The sequence below is a fragment of the Agelaius phoeniceus genome, chromosome 9 (assembly GCF_051311805.1).
Source record: "Agelaius phoeniceus isolate bAgePho1 chromosome 9, bAgePho1.hap1, whole genome shotgun sequence".
Lineage (NCBI taxonomy): Eukaryota > Metazoa > Chordata > Aves > Passeriformes > Icteridae > Agelaius > Agelaius phoeniceus.
Genome location: NC_135273.1, coordinates 34185773 through 34206732, shown reverse-complemented (window position 1 = coordinate 34206732; position 20960 = coordinate 34185773). Strand labels below are relative to the sequence as shown.

The 20960-nt window shown below is 43.5% G+C and overlaps 1 protein-coding gene across 2 annotated transcripts; it reads left to right on the top strand.

Annotated features, from left to right (window-relative positions):
- Positions 1-328: 328 nt before the first annotated feature.
- Positions 329-19158, top strand: TSPAN15 (tetraspanin 15). Of its 2 annotated transcripts, none has more exons than XM_054637455.2 (8): positions 329-466; positions 4885-5070; positions 6913-6987; positions 9393-9488; positions 11097-11213; positions 13886-13933; positions 15286-15402; positions 18385-19158. In XM_054637455.2, exons 1-8 carry the CDS (start codon positions 371-373, stop codon positions 18529-18531), a joined length of 882 nt encoding a protein of 293 aa, XP_054493430.1. In that variant the 5' UTR covers positions 329-370; the 3' UTR covers positions 18532-19158. The 2 variants fall into 2 exon arrangements, with proteins under 2 accessions (XP_054493430.1, XP_077039636.1); XM_077183521.1 differs by lacking the exon at positions 329-466 and adding an exon at positions 1215-1623.
- The last annotated feature ends 1802 nt before the right edge of the window (positions 19159-20960 follow it).

Sequence of the window (20960 nt, the reverse complement as noted above, 5' to 3'; positions counted from 1 at the left end):
AGAAAGAAAGAAAGAAAGTGAAAGAAAGAGAGAGAAAGAAAAAGAAAGAGAAAGAAAGAAGAGAAAGAAAAGAAAAAAGAAAAGAAAAGAAAAGAAAAGAAAAGAAAAGAAAAGAAAAGAAAAAAAAAAAAAAAGAAAGGAAAGAAAAAAAGAAAAGACAATTAGAAAGGCGACAGGCGAAGGCGCAGCTCCCCAGCCGCTCCCGCTGCCGCTCCCGGTGCCGCCGCTGCCGGAAGCGCTGGCGGGGCCCGCCCGTCGGGGCGGCCGCTCGGGCCTGGGAAGGGGCGGAGGGCCCGGGAGGGGAGGAGGAGGAGGAGGAGGGGGAGGAGGGCCGGGCAGGGGCGGCGGGCCCGGCAGGTGCCGCGGGAGGATGGCGGCGGGGGACCCGGAGCAGGCGCGGTACTGCGGGCGGCTCTCGTACCTGTGCCTCAAGCTGAGCCTCATCACCTACTCCACCACCTTCTGGGTGAGCAGCGGGGCCGGGGCCGCTCCGGCAATGCAGGGGTGTCCCCGTGGCTGTCACACCCGGGCTGTCACACCCGGGGCCGTGGGTGTCACAGCCGTGGCCGTGACACCTCGCCGAGGGACGGACAGACTGGTTCTGGCGGATGGGGCTGGAGGTTCGGCAGGTGGAGATCGTTCAGGTGCCCAGGGAACGCGGCTCTGCCTGCGGGGCAGGTGGGCAAATGGAGCCTTTGCCCCACGGCGTCGCTCCCCGGTGTGTGGGGATGCCCTGAGCTCGGCAGGGTGAGGCTGCCGGGCTGGAGAGTCACAGGTGGGTGGCACTTGCTGTCCTCATCCAGGTGAAGCCAGAGAGTCCCGGCTGATGGGTCCAGACTGTGGGCACTGAGTTCTGAGGTGTGGTAAATCCACACCAGGCACCCCCCGGGCTGAAGGAGCCCTTGGGGCCCTTTGCAAGTGGGTCTTTCTTTCTCTCTCTTCCTCCCTTTCTTTCTTCCTTTTCTCTCTTTCTTTCTTTTATCTCTTTTCCTTCCTTCCTTCCTTCCTTCCTTCCTTCCTTCCTTCCTTCCTTCCTTCCTTCCTTCCTTCCTTCCTTCCTTCCTTCCTTCCTTCCTTCCTTCCTTCCTTCCTTCCTTCCTTCCTTCCTTCCTTCCTTCCTTCCTTCCTTCCTTCCTTCCTTCCTTCCTTCCTTCCTTCCTTCCTTCCTTCCTCTCTCTTTCTTTTCTCTTTTTCTCTCTCTTCCTTTTTCTTTGTAACCACTGTGATTTTTAAAGGCGCTTTTTTCAGGCGCTGGGATACTGGGAAGATGCTGGTGTCAGAGGTGCTCAGGCAGGGATTTTTCTGTCTGGCTTTTTCACTTGAAACGCTGCTCAAGTTCTAGTTTGGCTGGTCTGTTTTTGTCTGACACAGTGTTTACCAGCTGGGAGCATAAGGCTTTTTTTGCTTTGCTGCGTGGGAGAAGAGGCTTAGATCCATCGGGTTTGATAGTGAATGTCAGATTCACCCTGGGATTTAATGAACAAAGACTGAAATGCAAAGTGTTCAGGTGTAATTCAGGCTTTTTTGGGATCTCGGATATCTTTTGTCTGTTTAGCAGACAAACCAACCCTTGGGTTAAGACTCCTGATGCTCCCTGTGTTCCTCCACAGCTATTCTGCAGTTGTGAGTTTCAAAGAGAAAAGGGAAAATTCAAATTTATTTATTTAATGCTGTGTTATTTTTCAGACCCTTTTTTGCAGCATGTCCCTCGCAGAGGTCCCTGCTCGTTGTCTGCTCTGCGTTTTCTGTCGGCAGCAAGGCCCTGGCTGGTGGGATGTAAACATTCATCTGGGGGCAGAGAAAGGGCCCTTCTGAATCCATCCTCGGAGGACAAAGCCTCTTTCAGGCAGCCTGAGGATTTTATTTACTCTTTGTAGTCGCTGGCTGTGGATTTTCAATGCTCTGCCCTGGTTTATAAACAAGAGCTTCCATTTGTTGGCCGGGGGAGATGGTTTGCTCTGGGAGGGGGGAGGATGGGGGCTGGGAGGGAGGGAGGAAGGATGGGGGATGACAGGGGGTCTTTTGGGGTGGCTGGTGCTGGGCAGCATCCTGCTGGTGCTGTGTGAGGCGCGTGGGCATCGCCCGTGGGGCTTCCTTTTGTTGCAGCTTAGCCAAGCAGATCTCATCGGCTGGAAATGTCACTTCTCTTCTCAGCACTGCTGAGTTTGTTGGTTTGGGTTTGGTTTTTTTCTTTAATCAGTGTAAATGGAAGTAAAGCTGTGGGAGTGTTGGCTTTCTTGAGTGTTGGGTGGTTTGTGGTGTTGTGCTGCTGTTTGGGGCTTTGACCCGCTGGATGCTGAGTTCATTCAGTTCCCTCCCTGCTGCTGCAGTTCCTCTGGTACCTCATGAGTGATGAAGTCCCAGATCTGAGTCCCCAGGATGGATTTAAACCCCCAGGAACTAAATACCAACATTATCCAAAGCAGAAAAGAAATTAAAGCATTGCTGGGAGTGCCAGGGGGGATGTTTGCTACAGCCTTGTGGTCTTCCCCTGTCACCCAGGGCTCTTTTAAAACCTGCTGGCACTGTAACTCTTCCAGACACCTCTGGAAAAGATGAATGGGGCTGTGATGTAATTTGGGGTGAATGGGGCTGTCATATAAGTTTCTTGCCCAGCTGAAACAAAATCCAGCGTTTTAAACAGAAGGTGCTGTTGTTGAGCTTTATTTAAGAGAATGAACTGTAAACACAGGGTTAAAACTTCTGCTAATAAATGAATTCTTCTCCTTTCTCTTGGGAAAGCAGCTTCTGTGTGTGCAAAAGCCCCAGAGAAATCCCCTGGTATTTGCTGGTGGATGCTCACTCAGTGTGAGTCAGGGCAGTTGGTTTTTCCTGTGCTCACAGCTGGAATGGCCAGGCTGGAGCTGTGGTGAGGGATGCAGGATTTTGTGAACAGCCCCTGGCTCCCAAGGGAGGGGTTGTGTCCCCAGCCCAGGCACAGGAGGGGACAGCACAGGATGGGATGGCTGCTGGGTTTGCACATCTGCTTGCCTCCAATAAATGCTGCTGTTGGTTTGACCAAAAGTTGGAAATATTTTTATTAAATGCTTAAAAAATAGAAGATAATGAAAGCATAAATCTGGGAGTGTGTGGGAGCACAGATGGAAGTGAAAATGGGTGAAGATATGTGTGCATAAAGATGCTATATCTATTTATGTATCTTAAGTTCTTAAAGTAGGAAGTATCTTGTCTTTTACTTACAGGCACCTTTTAGTCAAAAACCCCCTGAAATTTAATGCTTTGATGAGAAAACTATGGTTAAGAAAAAGACATTTCAGTAAAAAGTTCTAGTCTTGAAACAACACTCTCATTGAAATTCTGATAATCCCCATCAAGCTTTAATACCTGTGGTTTATGTCCAGTGTTTCTTTTTTTTTTTTACTTTTTAAACAAGGTCTCTACCAGGCAAGAGTTATTGCTGTTAAAGGCACCTCAGTGTTTGCAGGAGAATCTGATTTTGGGATTGCTGTCAATGTGGTCAAATTTTAAGTTGCTTTTTTAATAACTTCAGTAAATTTCCTTTTTATGGGTGAACCCTTCTGAGAATTTTCTCTCTTTCAATGACAAACTGGTGGCACTCCCTACATATTGTCCTTTGGTGTCATTATTCATTTCCATAGAAAATCAAGAACTTCCAGTAAGTTGCTATTTATTTTAAGATATCCTATAATTAAAAAAGCATTTCAGCTGTTTGGCTCATGGACTGGTAACTCACACTGTGAGTCCCTCTAGCCCTTTGTCTGGGATGTACTGTGTCCCATCCAAAATGAAGAAGTGAAGTTAAAAATTAAGAAGTACAATTAAGAAGCCTTGTTGTGCAGAGAGCAGGCTTGTGTTTCCTGTGGAAATGTCAGGTCAGGAAAGGGGAATGTTGTTTATCACATTGCCAGAATGATTGATTTGTGTCTGCTCTCTTCCCTGATGATGTGTCTGGCTGTTGGAGTCGGCAGCAAAGTTTTTCCACTGCAATTTTTGTAATTAAGTATTGTGGGCTATTTTTAATTTTAATTAATTCAGCATAATTCAAAGTGATTTGCAGCACACTGTAGTTTTAATGCCAAATGATTTAGACTTAACTAATTATTTTGACTGAAATATCTTTACCTTGTTAAATTAAATATGTCCCTTCCTATTACCAAATGATTTAGACTTATCTAATTATTTTGATTGAAATATCTTTACCTTGTTAAATGAAATATGTCCCTTCCTATTTCACTTGTCAGCTTTATCAGGTAGTTGCTCAAGGAAGTGATATAATTTCAAACTTGGTTGTTTGGTTTTGTTTTTTTTTTTTAGTTTTTAATCTGGTGCCTTTCTCCTGCTGGCAGCAGGAATGGAGGTATAGGAAATATCTGACTGTATTTACTGAGCCCAAATACAGTAAGAGTTAATATGAAGGGACAGACAGGCTGTTTGCAGACCAGCCTAGAAACTGGGTTCTGTTAGAGGCACATACATATTTCTGTATATTTATACACACAGAGAGAAGGACAGACAGACACACAGAGGAGGGTCATTAATGCCATGGCAATTGCTCATATGTGTAATATATGTGATCTCAGATGGGTAATAAATTACATTTCAGCCAGTGATGTATATTTTGATTAGTTTAACTACCAGAATGTAAAAACATGATGAAATATATTTTTGAAGTGAACAACTTTCATTTTTTTTTCAACTCAGCTCCTTTTCTTCTTTAGTCTTTGAGGTTTCTTTTTTTGTTTTTAAATCCAAACTTCTGCTTTGGATGTTTCATTGTTTATAATGAATCCTGAAGTGAGCAGTGGCAGGTTCCTGTGTACTCACAGCCTGTCATCTCTGTGTTTATTTACTGGCAGAAAAAATAACATGTTATTGATGTTAAATAATCTGTTTCTCTTCCAGGTGATTGGAGCCCTCGTCCTCGCTGTTGGGATTTATGCAGAAATTGAAAGACAGAAGTACAAAACTCTAGAAAGTGCCTTTCTAGCCCCAGCAATTATCTTAATACTTTTGGGCATTGTAATGTTCCTGGTATCCTTTGTGGGTGTACTGGCTTCTCTGAGAGACAATTTATGCCTTCTGCAAGCAGTAAGTGTTGGATCTTTATTCCTTGTTTCTGAGCCTTGTTGCTTTTGCTTTCCACTGTCCTCTGAATTCACATCCAGAACTATGCCTGCACTGAAAAAATACTTTAACAAGGTTTCTTTTTTTTTAATGAAATCTGAATTTAGTGGCTCCCTCCCTCAGGGAGCAGCAGCATTGGGTCTTGCCAGTGACAGGAGCAGTGAGGGTCTGAGCCCAGTGCTGGGAAAAAGGAGCTTCCCAGCAGTTGAGGTGTTATGGAAAATGAGCAGGAATGTGAGTTATTATCAGTCAGTGTGCATCTTGTGCAAACTCAGCTGCTGTCGTGCCTGTTGATGCTGGGTGTCAGCCCAGGGGAAGCAGCTCTAGGGAAAAGCCCTGGCTCAGTGGCCAGAGTCTGTCTGTCCTCCCTGGGCAGTGCAGTGCAGAGGGGAGATGGAGAAATGTGTGTTCAAAGTTAGACCTGGAGCTTTCAGAGGGTGAAATGGAAGGCACAGGGTTTTTCTCCCCAGTGGCTCTGAAAAGGTGAATTTTAGGGAAATTCCTGTGGTTGCAGATGGAAGCTGCACATGTGACTAATTAAAATTAAGGTGTGAAAACTTCATTTCCACCTGCAGAGAATCACACAGAATTTGGGCTGGAAGGGACCTTTTAAAGGCCACCTGGTCTGACCCCCTTGCAATGAGCAGGGTCACCTTCCACCAGACCAGGCTGCTCCAAACCCAACCCAGCCTTGTCACGTCAGTTCAGTCTAACAAAATGCTAAATCTCTGGTTTGTTGTGGAGGGCAAGGCCAGAAATAACCATGGATTTTGAAGTTATACTGGAATTCTACTGAGAGCCCCTCCTGAGGCTTCTTCCCCACTGAGCATGGTGGTGTGTCAGATGCCAGGAATATTTTCTGTCCCCATCCTGGTGGCAAACCCAGCTGGGCACTGAACAAAGCAAGTCCCTGATGCCAGCTTCCCAGGCAGATTCCAGATTTAGCAGGAGAAAAGACACCTGTCTGGTGAATTCCTGACACTGAGCACACAGGAGTTAAAACAGCTCTCAGGGGAGAGCATGAGGGATTATTTTCAGACAAGGGATCTGAAAACTTCGCTCCTGATGAAGCTCATTGTTACACAGCAGACCTAAATTCACTCAACGCCTTTTATGCCTGAAGAGTTGGAAAAACATTTCACATACTGGCATGCAGCAGCTCTCTCACAGTGCAATGGATTTTTTCATGTTTTTCACATTTTGCACATGCTTTGTTGGGCAGTCATGGATGCACACGTGGTTGTGTGTGAGTGCACTTGTGAGCACGTGTATATACACAGGCAAATAAATGTGGGAAGCAACACATAAAAGCTACTAAGCCTGGAATTTTGCTTTGATTTAGCACTGGCATTGTAGAAGAAGGTGATTTGGATTATCTTAAGGTGTGCTGCTGCTTTATCCACTAATTGAAAGCTAACAGGTAAGTGCTGGTTTTGTAGGAAGCAAACATAAAGAAATGAAATGTGGTGTGGTTTGCAGCAGCCCATCAATGTGCTTCCCTGGGATGCTGGTGTGGAAAGGAAAATCTTGGCAGGATAATTTCATCTAATGGTTTTGAGTCTGTTCAGAGCAGAAAAATAATGTTCTTGCCAATTGGGCAAAACCCAGAATAATTTAAGTGAGGAAAAAAGGCTTTCTCGTGACACTGACAGTTTCATAAGAACAAATCTATAATTTTGTGTTTTCCTTTAAAATGCCATACTGAAAGCCAAGTCTATTGGCAATAGAATGCTAGATTTAAAGGAACTAATTGCAAGAGTAATTGGAGTTGTGGCTAATGACTCACGTGCACTTGTTTGCCTGCAGTTCATGTACATCCTTGGAATCTGCCTGCTGATCGAGCTGACAGGGGGAGTGGTGGCCCTGATCTTCAGGAACCAGGTGAGCTGCTTGCTTCAGGTGCTGGCATGATTGAGCTCTGCTAAACAACAGCTGCTGCCTTGCTTTGGAAAGCCAGGAGTCTGCTAAGGAGGGCAGGAGCCTCCCCTGAAATGGAGAAAATGAACCCCCCCTCCTCGGAATTGCTATGGATTTTAAATTAAGGGGCTCTCAGGCAAAAATACAGGAGCAGGAAATAACAGTTCTTTAATAGGGAAGAAAATAAAAGGATACAATAAACAATGCAGTAAACCAAAACAGCACTGACAGAGTCAGAACCCAACCTGACACCCTGTGGGTCAGGGTGCTGGCAGCAGAACCATTGGAATTGTGGCTCAGCCCTCCTGCAGTGCCAGGGCTGGTTCTGCTGAAGCAGGGATCCTGGAGAAAGGTGCAGTCTCTGCCTCTGAAGATCCAGGGCAAGAGGCAGCTGCTGCTCCTCTGGGCAATCCAGTGCAGAAGCTGTGCTGGTGTTCCAGAATCTCAGATTATATCCAGGTAGGAATGCTTGGCTGGGGTTCCAGAATCTCCAGATTCTATCCAGGTAGGAATGCTTGGCTGGGGTTCCAGAAGCTCCAGATTATATCCAGGTAGGAATGCTTGGCTGGTGTTCCAGAATCTCCAGATTCTATCCGGGTAGCAATGCTTGGCTCCTCCCTCTGGGCTCACATCTCCCAGTGGGATGCTGTAGTTCTTATCAGCCATGCAGGGACATTCCATAGCTGTTATCAGCAGATGTCACCTCCCAGGGAGGAGTGGTTGTGGAAGAGATAAGGAAAGGCTTTTCAGGGCTCAGCCATGGGCTTTGCCACCATTCTGGAGAGGAATTCCAGGTTAAGGAGTTGGAGGAAATCTGGTGGCTACAAATGTGCAATACAGGCAGAATGAGTTTCCAGCTCTTGCTGGATGACAAAATGCTTTCTTCTGTTTTGCCATCTGGGTCTGACTGCTGATTTGGGACGTTTCCAGAAGGATTTGGAGGCTGTTTTTTTTAATGGCCCAAATGTTTTGCCTCAGTTAAAGGACAGCTCTTCCCTGCCCACGTCCATAAGCAACATAACAAATTTATACAGGAGACTCCATCATTGACAAGCATCCTATAACTGTACTCAACCCTTCATTTTTCTGCACCAAAAGCAGCAGACTATTTTATTCAGTTAGAAATGCTTTAAAACATAAATGTATTCACTATGGCAAGTACTAGATGCCTGTGCTTTGATTTATAGCAGGACAGCTACACTTAGGGACAGCTTTCTTCCCTTGTTTTTCAAGGTTAGTGGAGAAGTTTGGGTTAGTATGGGGAGAACAAAAAAGTATTTATGGAAGCCTAGTGTAGTAGCCTCTATGTATGTCCTGTTTGTTTTGTTGTCATGTGCATTTTCCCCATTTCTTTCTCTACTTCCTTTGCAAATCTGTAGAGTCTAAATGAGGTTTTAATGAGGTTTTTGACCTGTTAGGAGGGTCCTGTGTTACTTCTCATCACTTTGTGATAATCCTTTTTGTTCTGGTTAGTTTGTGGCTGTTGCAGTTTGTAATACTGAGAAGATGAGTGTGTATTTCAGATTTTCTGACCTGTAAGGCTTTAGCTTTGTCATTTCAGCAGCTGGATTGAAAGGAAAGTTGTTACATTCTGGTAGTCATTAGTCCCTGGTTTTGCTGTGCTGAGATTATGCTGGATCTTGAAAACTAAATACTCTTTTTTTTTTTTTCCTTTTCTCTCATCTTCTGAACTTTAAAAACAGTTTGTTGATTTAATTTTAGTATGCCATGCTGAGGAGACACCATTTTATATCTGCTGTCGCCACACTGCCATACTTCTCAAAACAACCACTGTAAAACATACAAACACACCTTTTTTCCACTCCATGTGGAGCAAAGCTCTCTATCTGGCAATTAGGAACTCTTTAGAAAATCAAATTAATGGAAAATTCACGGAAAATAAAATTCCTGGATGGTGGTGACACAGCCAAGTCTGGTTGCTCAGGGTGTGGTGCAGACCAGGGGCCAAGATCCACCACCCAAGGCCACTGCTCTGCCATCCAGGAGATGATGAGGAGGGTCCCCAGGGACTGCATCCTGGGCTATCCATGTCCCAGGGTGATGGGACCATCTCTGGAGATGCTGGGAGGTCTCAGCAGTGAGAGGTGCCACAGTGCTGGAGCTTGCCAGCCCAACCCAGCAGTGGGGCTGCTTCCCTGCAGGAGAACAGATGGTTGGTCCCTGCAGGATTTGCTAAAATTTGTTTGTAATGAGTGTTTTGGGTTTTTCCTCTAAAAGAAAGGAAAAAAAAAGCCTTTTCCTTTGTGCTCATCAGTTACACTTGTCACTTTAAGCTGCTCTTCTAGTTCTGTTCCAGCCCATGTGCCCATTGTGCAACCCATGGATCTTGTTTTCCTTTTGCTTTCTAGACAATCAAATTTTTGAATGATAACATTAGAAGAGGAATTGAGAATTACTATGATGATTTAGACTTCAAGAACATCATGGATTCTGTTCAAAAGCAGGTTTGTTGGGTTTTTTTTTCCCCTTGGGACTAATTGAGCAACAGCTTTGATTTTTTCCAGTGGTGTGCCAATCAATTTGTTACTGATGAGAGGGATGAGATCTTGTGTGTCATCTCTTTTGGTGTTGCTGCTGAGGTCAGGGCTCATCCAGCATTCCAGCTGGATTTAAAACCATTTAAATGGTTTTAAAATTTAAAGCCCTCTTACATCACTGCAAAAAGAGAGGCCCAAAATGCAGCTTTTGCCTTGGCAGGTGCAATTCTAATGCTCAAGGTCAGATCCTACAAACCTGTAGGTTTGTAGTGGCCCCACAGCTGGATTGAGGTGAATTCAGCCTAAATTGCAGCCATGCCTGGCACTCAACACTTCTGCTGGCTGGTGCAGGAGATTGAGAGGCATTGGAAAAAGAGAAATAAAGAGGAATGAGGTGGCATTTAGGCTGCCACAGTTGTGTGGCTGCTCGAGGGCATGCACAGAGCTCTTTAACAAGGTGCTTATTGGAGGTAAATACCACTGGAAGGGTATTTACCTGTCATTAAAATTCAGAAACTGTGCTGAGCCCAGCTGGGCATTACTTAATGGCACGTGGCGTTGACTCACAGCCTTTTTTATGTTATTTTTTTAATAAGGCTGATCTGTTGAAATGTTTATTGGGTTACTGAAGAGCTCTGCCATGCAGCTCAGAGGCTGCAGGAGAAGCAACAAGTGTTCAGCAAGGTGATGTCAGGGCCCATGTGATGTCTGTGACCATGCCAAGCAATGGTTATTAAAAAAATTGACTTAGGAAGTGATCCATATGTTCTAGGACATGGTTATGGAGCTGGCAGCCTGCTTTGAAAAACAAAGTTAGCATGGAAAGTCTGTCAGAAGCAGAGCATCCTGAGGAAATTTGGTCATTAGACTTCATAATGCTTTAACTTTTCCATGCACTGCCCAGAATGATGGCTATGTTCATGTTAGTGATTAAATGAGCTCCTCCTTTCCCCTTCGTTTAAATTATAAAGGGAATATTTATATTAAGTCAGTGTAAACTTAAGAGTATTTGTTTGCCAGCTTTCAGTTGTTCTAAATTACACCCACAATGTTTTGGTGAGATTAATTTATGCCTTGGAGCAATGCTTTTGTCTTTTAGATCCAGTTGGAAATGTGGTTGGAACCCTTAAAACAGCTGCAGAGGTAGATTGCAGGTCAAGATAGAGTCAATGTAAAAGCACTGCTGAATGATGTCCAGAGCTGGAAAGAGAATTTTTCAGCTCAGAAAAGATGGGAGGGTGGAACTTGGCACTGAGTACTTTGCTCTGGCACCCTGGGCTGTAGTTCAACAGGTGACAGAGGGGAATTACCTTTATCTTTAATTCTTTTTAATTGTATTAATCATGTACATTCATACATGCCATGCTGATAAAATGACAGGATTTTTTGGTAGTTTTCAGGGCTTTTAAAATTGTTTCATTCTTACTTTGTTTTCTAACTTGTTCAAAGAGTTTAAGGTAGAAATTTTCTTTTCCTATTCCTTTTGTAATCATAGAACCATTTGGGTTGGAGAAGACCTTAAAGATCCTTGAGTTTTGTGTCTTTTTTAAATTTTATTTTTATTTTTCTCTCCAGTTCAAGTGCTGTGGTGGTGAGGATTATAGAGATTGGTCCCAGAATGTGTACCACAACTGTGAGGCTCCAGGACCACTGGCTTGTGGGGTGCCCTACACTTGCTGCATCAGAAATAAGGTGAGTCCTGGCACCTCAGCATCACTGGTGTTCACCCAAAAAAGAACCTGGCTTTGGGAAATCTGGGGCAAGAAGTGAAGGAAAATGGGTCCTTTCCTCCCCTGATGGATCTGTGGGCCTTGACAGCTTGAAAGGGAGGAAATAATGGATTTGATGTATTGGCTGTGATCCATTTTACTGACCCACTTCCCAGCCCAGAAGGGATGTTGGGAGCTCCACTAATCTTGTGGCTCACCTGAACCAGAGCTGTTTAAAATTCAGTTTTGCTGGTGTTTTCCCCAGGGTTTGCTGCTCCAGCATTGCCAGGAATCCTGGGACCTGGTGGCTTCCATGGCTGGGGGTTCAGAGTGAATTAAGAACCACTCAGAATGACCTTGTCATCTCCAGAATAATCCAAAAATGTGACCTCAGGGTGAGGGCATGTTTGTAGGCACAGGTCTGCCCAGCCTACCCTTGAAAACCACCTGCCTGTAAAATCCTGGAGGGACTGGAGTCTGGACCAGTCTGTGATTAACTCAGGGGCAGGAGTTGATTTTCATGCAAATGTGTTTTAATTAATTCTGTAATTCACTGTTCTACATCTGAGGGATGCATGTAATGCTGAATTTGATAAAGAACAATTCCTCAGCTACTCCAGTACAGGCAGCCCCTGCCTCTCTGGGGTTTGGTCTCCAGTCTGATCATGAGATAGAGAGATTGGGTGTGTGTAAGAGCAGAGTTTGTGATGGGTATCCTGCTGTGCCTGCTTTGGGCTGCCCTTTCAACATCTGCCTTGAGCATGGCTGTTTAATTAAAAAAAAAGGAAAAATAGATGCAGTGGTTGTGTAAGTAATCCTGCTAGGTGTTGCTGAGAGATGTCTGTCACAGGAAGGTGTTTATTACATGTGCACACACATTTTTGGTGTGTGGGAATGGGTCTGTTTAAACCTGTGATGAGCTTTGATTTAGTCTCAGAAACCAAAGCTGAACATCATGCTTTGAGTCTTAGCTGTTTGAGAGCAAGAACCTGCAGCTGGATGGAGCAGAACAACTCAGGATTTTGCCTTCAGGAAAGGGAAAACCGCTGAAATAAAAACTTCTCCAGGGAAAACCACTGAAATAAAAACTTCTCCAGGGAGTATATTCACTGACAGCTGGGGAAGGGAGGGTTAAGCTGCTTGTGTCCCATGAGGTGTGAAGCTCAGGGAAGGTAAAGGAAGGCAGGGAGAAGCCCCAGATGGAAGAGTGCTCCATGCATGGTGAGGGCTGGTGGCTCTGGGCAGGAGATGCTGCTGCTGAGCCCTGTGTGGAGCCAGCAGCAGGGCTGTGCATGGCTGCCCCAGGAAAAAACAACCAGAAGGTGCATCAGTCTTACTGTGTTTGACAAATCCTTCCAAATACAGGCTGGATTCTGTCCTGGAAAGCTGCAGATATGGTTTGTGATTACTCATGGGCTTTGTAGTCATGGAAAACTCCAGCTAATGTGGGTGCCTGGGTTCTGATCCTCTGTAAAAGCCTCCTGCTAACAGCAGCCAGCGCTGGGGGGGCTCTAAAGGAACTATCTTCATGTCAAATTATTTATTAAACACTTACACTAGTGGAGCAGATAGAAATTATGCTTATAATCCTGTTTCCAATGTATTTATATCCTCTGTGTGCATTTGCTTATGCCACAACGTCCTGTTAGAAATTCTGTGTTTAAAGCTACAGGATGGGGCTGCCCTCCTTGTGGTGACATATTTTGGGAGTGACCACGTGTCTGTCAGTCAGGCTTCACCCATTTTGGGGACATGAAATCACTCACAGCCAACACAACACACTGGTGCCCAGTTCTGATACTGACTTCCAAGTGGATTTATTCCCTGTGCTTGGCAGAGGGGTGCCCCACACAGTTCCCAACAGCCCTGTGGAACAGTCTGAGCTTTTTCTTCTAGGAATGTGCTGAACAATTGTGAATTGTTTGTCACACAGTTGTGTGTTCAAGGTGAGAGCCCAGCTTAAAAACTTCTCATTCTCCTCCATGCCTTTGGCTTTGTTTTCTGCCTCCTTTGATGCCAGTGGTTTTTTACATTGGATGATTTTCATTTTCATGATTTTCAGGTTGGCTTTTCCAGGCTTTCAAGGTAGAGCCTTGGAACCCACAGAAGGCATTACATGGCTGCAGAAAATGTGTTAATAATCTGTGGTGAATGCAAGCACTCAGTCACTTTTGAATATATGAGTTTTCTATTCATGTGTATAATGGTATTGTATGGATATTGTAATGAATTTAGTGTTGTAAACAGCATTCATAGTATAGGAAGTTATTTGGACCTGAAGATATTTCTGAGCTTAAATTTGTCATCATCTTGGCATGAAGTTAACCCCTGGTTTTAGTACTAAGGTGTGTTAAGTTCTTAAGGCTTTAAAAGGAAATCCAGCTGTTGATTCTGTGGAAGCAGCTGTGTCACACAGCTCTGTCACAGCTTGGTTTGGATAGGAATGGCTCCAATTGTCAGTGACACACTGACAATACTTATTGCTCTAAAATCATGTGGAGCTCTAACTAACTCTGACACTGGGATAAACTGGTGTTGGACTGGCAAACAACCCTCTCATTGCTTTTTATATGAGCTGGGTGAACACAGGGTAAAAATAATATTTCTGTGATTTTAGTTTCCTGCTGCAGTTCATATTTGTTGTTTTCTTTTCAGACAGACATTATCAACACTATGTGTGGATACAAAACCATTGACCAAGAGGTAACGTAGCCACTGCCCACCCTGGCGTGGCAGAGGGTGCTGCTTCTTTTTTGGTCTGTTATGAAAGTGTTTTCTGTGTGCTTTCATCTGCCAGGCAGTTAAATTGGCAATTAAAATGGTTCTTTTTGCCTGGAATAATTTCCATATATGAGAAAAGCCTCATATTGTTTGATTTTTGTATCTTCCCTTTTCATTTTCCTCGATTCCTTGTTTGTTGACAACTTCCCCGTGCTAATTGCACAATTAATGCACAAAAAGCTGCTTTCAAAATTTGGAGCAGTGACTTGAGTTGGGGAAAGCTTTTAGTGCATAAAAGTCAGAGTTTCTTACTGAGTAAAATTGGCATTGATAAAAGCCAACTGAGCTGTTTTTAAGTATTTTATACCCCAGGAGTGGGTGTTTTATTTTCAAGCCTGTGGTGGCACACCTGGAGGGGCAGTGGGATTTCCCTGGCTGCCTTCTCCTCCCTCCAGGAGTGGGATGGGGCCTCCTACTTCACCCTTCCCTTTTGGGAACAGCCCCAGAGACCCCAGAGGAGGGGCTGCCAGCTCAAGGCGGTAATTGCAGAGTGATTAAGAAGGGGAATTGGTAATTGGATCTGCCCTGAGTTCTCCACCGCTGGCCTTGGAGTGCTGGGAGGAGGCAGGGCGGGGGCTGGTCTGGAAATCTCCTCTCCCCAGCTCATTTGAGGCACTTGGAGCACAATGCCAGCCCGGGTTGTTGGTTTTTGGGATTACTGGTTATCTTTAAATACAGCTTGTCTTCATTCAGGTTCATTGATTTGTGGCTTAATCACCTGAACGCTGCAGCCAGGCTCTAACACAGAGCACTTCAGCTTCTTCTTAACTTCATCCCATTCACTGCTTAGGACCCTCTGCAGCCTCAAGTGCTTTTATATTATGGGTTGGGGTCAGGGAGCAGCACAGCTTGCAGGACTGAATCCGAAATCCTCTTGTTCCTGTCCTTTATTGGGTCTTTTTGCAAACAATTTATGTTTTTCCGCTGATGTATTTTCAACTTGGGAGCAGAGATGAAAGCTGAAGAGAGACCTCTCTGCTTGCCAAGTGGTCTTAAATGAGGATTGGGTGCATTTCTTGTTGAAAAATAGCTGTAACAAACAGGTTTAAGACAATGAAGTTACTTACTTGGGTGTGGAATAACTTTTAAAAAATAGAGTGATTTGTTGAGGCGTGGAGCAGCTTAACAACAGATGGAAGAGTTACTGATGAGGTTTTTGTTAAACTCGGTGGGTTTAAAGAGGTGGGAAGGCAAACCACATCTGGCTGCCTGAGTTTTGAGGTGCCCCAAGCATCTCCCAGCTCCTGTTGAACCCTGCCTCTGGTGTTTTGCAGCGCTTGAGCGTTCAGCACGTGATCCACGTCCGAGGCTGCACCAATGCTGTGCTCATTTGGTTTTTGGACAACTACAGCATCATGGCTGGTGTGCTGCTTGGCATACTGCTGCCCCAGGTAAGAGGGTGTCCACTGTGAGGGGGAACATCTGGTTTGTCACTATGTGAAATCCCATCTGACCATAATCATGGTTTTCTTTTTGAATTTAATGTAACTGATAAGCTGGGGTGGCATTCTGGCATTTAAATCAAAATCACATTTGTCAATATGTGCAATCCCATTTGACCATAATCATAATTTTCTTTTCGAATTTAATGTAATTGATAAGCTGGGGTGGCATTCTGGCATTTGAATCAAAATCTCATTTGTCAGTGTGTGCAATCCCATTTGACCATAATCATAATTTTCTTTTTGAATTTAATGTAACTGATAAGCTGAGATGGCATTCTGGCATTTGAATCAAACATCTCATTTGTCAGTGTGTGAAATCCCATTTGACCATAATCATAATTTTCTTTTTGAATTTGACTTATAAGCTGAGATGACATTCTGGTCATTTAGTAGCATCACTGTTGCAGGGTTTGGTGAGGCAATTCCCTTTAATGTAACTGATAAGCTGAGGTGGCATTCTGGCATTTGAATCATTTGTCAGTATGTGAAATCCCATTTGACCATAATCATAATTTTCTTTTTGAATTTAATGTAATTGATAAGCTGGGGTGGCATTCTGGCATTTGAACCAAAATCTCATTTGCCAGTATGTGAAATCCCATTGAATTTTGAATTTAATGTAGCTGATAAGCTGAGATGGCATCCTGGTCACTTAGTAGCATCACTGTTGCAGGGTTTGGTGAGGCAATTTGTGTTTTCTTGGGTGGTTTTTTTTGAGTCCTCCCCTGTCCATGACAGCTGTGACTCCCTAAAGCTGCAGTGGGGCAGGCTGCCTGTGCTGCCTGCCTGGGGCTGGGCCAACATCAAAAACCACCATTAAGTCCTGTTCCCTAAAAAACCTTTGTAACCTAAAAAAAATTACACTCAAAAACCTAACAAATCCACAGTTACTTAATTAGCCCATCTTTAAAATACTACAAACAAAGCTACAATTTTCAACAATAACAAAACAAAACATTTAAAATCCCTGTCACATAATCCCATTGCTTTGCAGAGATAAACAAAACTCCACAACTTTGTGAAAGTTTCTGTTTCTTACAGTGCTGGACACATGTGGGGATTCCTCTCCCTGACAGACATGTGCACCTCTGGGAACTCTCAGATTTTTTTAAATCTCTCTCTCAAATCCATATGCATGCAATTTCACAATAGGTTTATACATATTCATTTTTACAAATTTTGTGCAACATTTGCCACTAATTCTTCTTCATCAGAAAGAATTCCTAGGTCAGGTTGGCCTGCTCTCACAGCAGCTTCTCTGTCTCTTTGTCTTCCTATCTTTATCTCTGTCTTGGATGAAGTAGTTTTTCTGAGTTTAGGCTTTTTATGAGAACAGGCAGTCAGACTAAACAGCTATGTTTTCAAACTACAGACTTAACTCAAAGATGTACATTTCACTTAATCAAAATGGATTTCTACTCTGGAAAATTTCTTCTGTTTCACCATCATCAACCAAAAAAATAATTAAAAAAGCTAACCCTCACAACCTCTAAGCACAAATCCTAAAAGCATAACACAAAACCACCTACATACAAAGAATCTCTATATACAACAAACCCAATAAAAAACCATAAAACAAAAAATGCAACGCTTAAAAAACCCCAATAAAAATAAAATAACTGCTCAAATAATCTAAACACTATAAATCCAAACTTAATACCATGTATGTGGTGGTGTTCACGGGGGTCCCAGGATGAGGGAAGAGATAAGAATCTTGACTCCATGTTTCAGATGGCTGATTTATTATTTTATGATATATATTATATTAAAAGAAAATTATATATTAATACTATACTAAATCATCAGAAGGCTTGCAAGGAAAGGAATGGAACGATAAGAAAAGCTTGTGACTCTCAGAGAGTCTGAGCCAGCTGACTGTGATTGGCCATTAATTAGAAACAACCACATGAGCCCAATCCCAGATGCACCTGTTGCATTCCACAGCAGCAGATAACCATTGGTTACATTTTGTTCCTGAGGCCTCTCAGCTTCTCAGGAGAAAAAATCCTAAGGAAAGGATTTTTCATAAAAGATGTCTGTGACATCTCACCATCATCAACCAAAAAATAATAAAAAAGCTAATCCTCACAACCTCTAAACACACTTCCTAGGAAATATTACACAAAAATACCTATATACAAATGATCTCTATATACAACAAACCCAATAAAAAAACATAAACTAAAAAACTTAACGCTTAAAAAAAATAACGACAGCGAAAATTGTCTTCTCAAATAATGTAAACCTATAAATCCAAGCTTAATACCATGTATGTGGTGGTGTTCACAGGGGCCCAGGATGAGAATCTTTACTCCATATTTCAGAAGGCTGATTTATTATTTTATGATATATATTATATTAAAAGAAAATGATATATTAAAACTATACTAAAAGAATACAAGAAAGAATTTCATCAGAAGGCTTGCAAGGAAAGGAATGGAATGATAACAAAAGCTTGTGACTCTCAGAGAATCTGAGCCAGCTGACTGTGATTGGCCATTAATTAGAAACAACCACATGAGCCCAATCCCAGATCCCCCTGTTGCATTCCACAGCAGCAGATAACCATTGGTTACATTTTGTTCCTGAGGCCTCTCAGCTTCTCAGGAGGAAAAATCCTAAGGAAAGGATTTTTCATAAAAGATGTCTGTGACATCTCACCATCATCAACCAAAAAATAATAAAAAAGCTAATCCTCACAACCTCTAAACACAATTCCGAAGAAGTACTACACAAAAATACCTATATACAAACGATCTCTTTATACAACAAACCCAATAAAAAACCATAAAACCAAAAAATTAACACTTCAAAAAATAACGATAGCGAAAACTGTCTTCTCAAATAACGTAAACCCATAAACCCAAACTTGATAGCATGTTAACCCTAACCCTGATCTAAGCAGCCCCTGTTGTGGTTCCTTGGCAGTTCCTGGGGGTGCTGCTGACGCTGCTGTACGTCACCAGGGTGGAGGACATCATCGCGGAGCACAAGCTGGGCCAGAGCCTCTTTGGTGGGGCTGCTCCTGAACCCAGCCTGGCCGGGGCCGGCTGCTGCAGGTGCTACCCGGGCTGATAGGAGGGAGCCCGGCGCTGCCAGGGCAGGCACACCCGGCTGCTGTGGGCTGGCAGGCACTGGGGGCTGCAGCAGCCAGAGTGGGGAGAGCAAGGACACGGCAGAGGGGCCCCGCGGGGCTCTTGGGGCATTAATTCCTTTGAGTGATTGCTGGGATAACACAGCCAGAGAAACTGGAGAAGAGCTGAACTTCCATTTCCAGGACGTGTCTTTCCATCTCTGGATGTCATATTAGCGTTTGTCCTTCTCCAGCTTTGTTTCCTTACTCCTTCCAGAGAGATTTCTTGCTGATGCACACGGTGAACATGAAAGCTGTGTTTAATAGTGGGGTTTTATGCTAATCATGATGAATTTACTGACAATAATGGATGTGATGCTGATCCCTTTCATTGCTCAGTGCCTTTTGATAACGGGGCAAATGCCAGTGTCAAATCAGTCAGGTAATGCTTGATCTATTTTTTAATGCAGTTTATTACTGTGTGGCTTTTGTATAAACTTACAAGATGTTTGAGTCTTGGATGTACTGTATTTTTCCCCTTTAGTAAATTAACTAGGTGATTTATGACTTTATATTTTTTTGGAGTTCTGTATGTCAAGATGTTTCTAAAATTTACTGTTGAAATAAAACCAATGAGTCGTTTTTTCTTAAAAAAAAAAAAAGCACACGGGTTTTGTTTAAAATGATTTTTATCTTGTGTAAGTTAAGGCTGTCCCTCAAATGCTGAATCAAAAGGTAGAAGTGGCAGGAGCTGTGATTCTGGCTTGGGTGCTGCCTGCCTGGGCTTTTGGAGAGTCACTGAACATCTTCCCTTGCTTCTCTCAGTCCACCAAGAGCTCTGGGGTTTTTGTTGGTGTTCCTTTGTCCTCAGCATTTCTGTGCACTCTCTCCAGCCCCAGACAGGCCTGCAGGCAAAATGCAAAACCTAATTATCATTAATATTGCAATTAAAGCAAAGTCAGCATGAGAATAAAGCAGGTTTATATCCTGAATATAAATCTCTTCTTTTCCAAACACTCCACTAAGAAAAACGACACCATCTGATTTTATTCTCTCCTTGCTGCTTTTTGTTGTTTTTTAAAAAAATTTTCTTGTCCTGGACATTTTTTTTCTGCTTTCTTCAAAACTCAGCGTTTGCTGCTTAACTCTCTGCCTTCACCAAGAGTTTCTGAGCAAATTTTGTGCATTTCCAGGACCAAAAAAGGATTCACCCATTTCCTGGGATGGTTTCTAGGGACAGAGATCCCAGTGCAGCAGGGGCAGTGCCAGATCCACAGCACGCTCTAGTGGCTACTACTTAACATGGCTACTACTTAATATTTAATTGCTCCTTTTCACCCAAAATGTCCTGGTCTCTGTCTTGAATAATGTGTTCTGGTAAGTTAAAAAGCAAGGTGTGTTTTAAGGGTGGGTTTGTGTACAAGGAGAGGGAGGAGGAGCAGCTTGGGAGGATGGCAAAGTTGAAGCTGGAGTTGGTTTGTAGCAAGGACTGGGCTGGGAAGGTAGGAATGACATCAATGAGGAATTGGTGACAAAATTAAGGGGTTTTTATTTTAATAAATTTATTTAATTTAATATATAATAATAATAATAATAATAATAATAATAATAATAATAATAATAATAATAATAATAATAATAATAATAATAATAATAAATGTAAATGTGGGGGTGCCTTGAAATACGAGATAGCCCAGAAACCAGGAGGTGGCACACGTGTGGTTAAACTTCAGGTGGTTTAAATGAAATGGGGAGAGTATTTTGGGATACAAGAGGGCAATTATCCCTTACAAAGAAAATTTGTGGGCTGTACTGAATTTTCAGCCATCCTTCACGGTGTTTGGGTGGGAGTGATGTCAAGCTGACAATCCCCAAGTAAACCCTGTGTGATTTTGTTTAAGAAATGATTGATTCAGAAACTCCTGACCCTTCCCATTCCCTAGGACCTGAGGAAATGAACTCTTGGCTCACAGGCCATGGGGACTGGAGGGAGGGAGGGGGGATGATGCCTGTTGGGAGGTGGCTGGAGGAGAGAGATGCAGCAATTCTCTGCTCAGCTGCCTTCTCACAGAGCTGATGAGAAAATTGTCTTCAGGTGGGTGAAGAATGCTGATCTAATTTAATCCCTGTCCTCCTGGCAGGAGCAGCCTGGACTGCTCCTCACAGATGCATCCTTAACCTGATTTAGGGAAATGCTCCTTGGCTGCTCCCTGAAAGCCTGAGACAACTCCACAAAATCCCAGAACTATGGATTATTCTGTGTGTGTGATTTTAAAGCGCTCTGACAGCTGTGAGCTGCCCGTGGTTCGTGCTCCATGTGTTCCTGCTTTCCATCAGGGCTCAGAAAAAGAGATTTACCTCGTTATTCCATGAGGCCACAGAGGCACAGACTTGGCACAGCACCTGGGTGAGCTGGGTGCCCATGCACAGG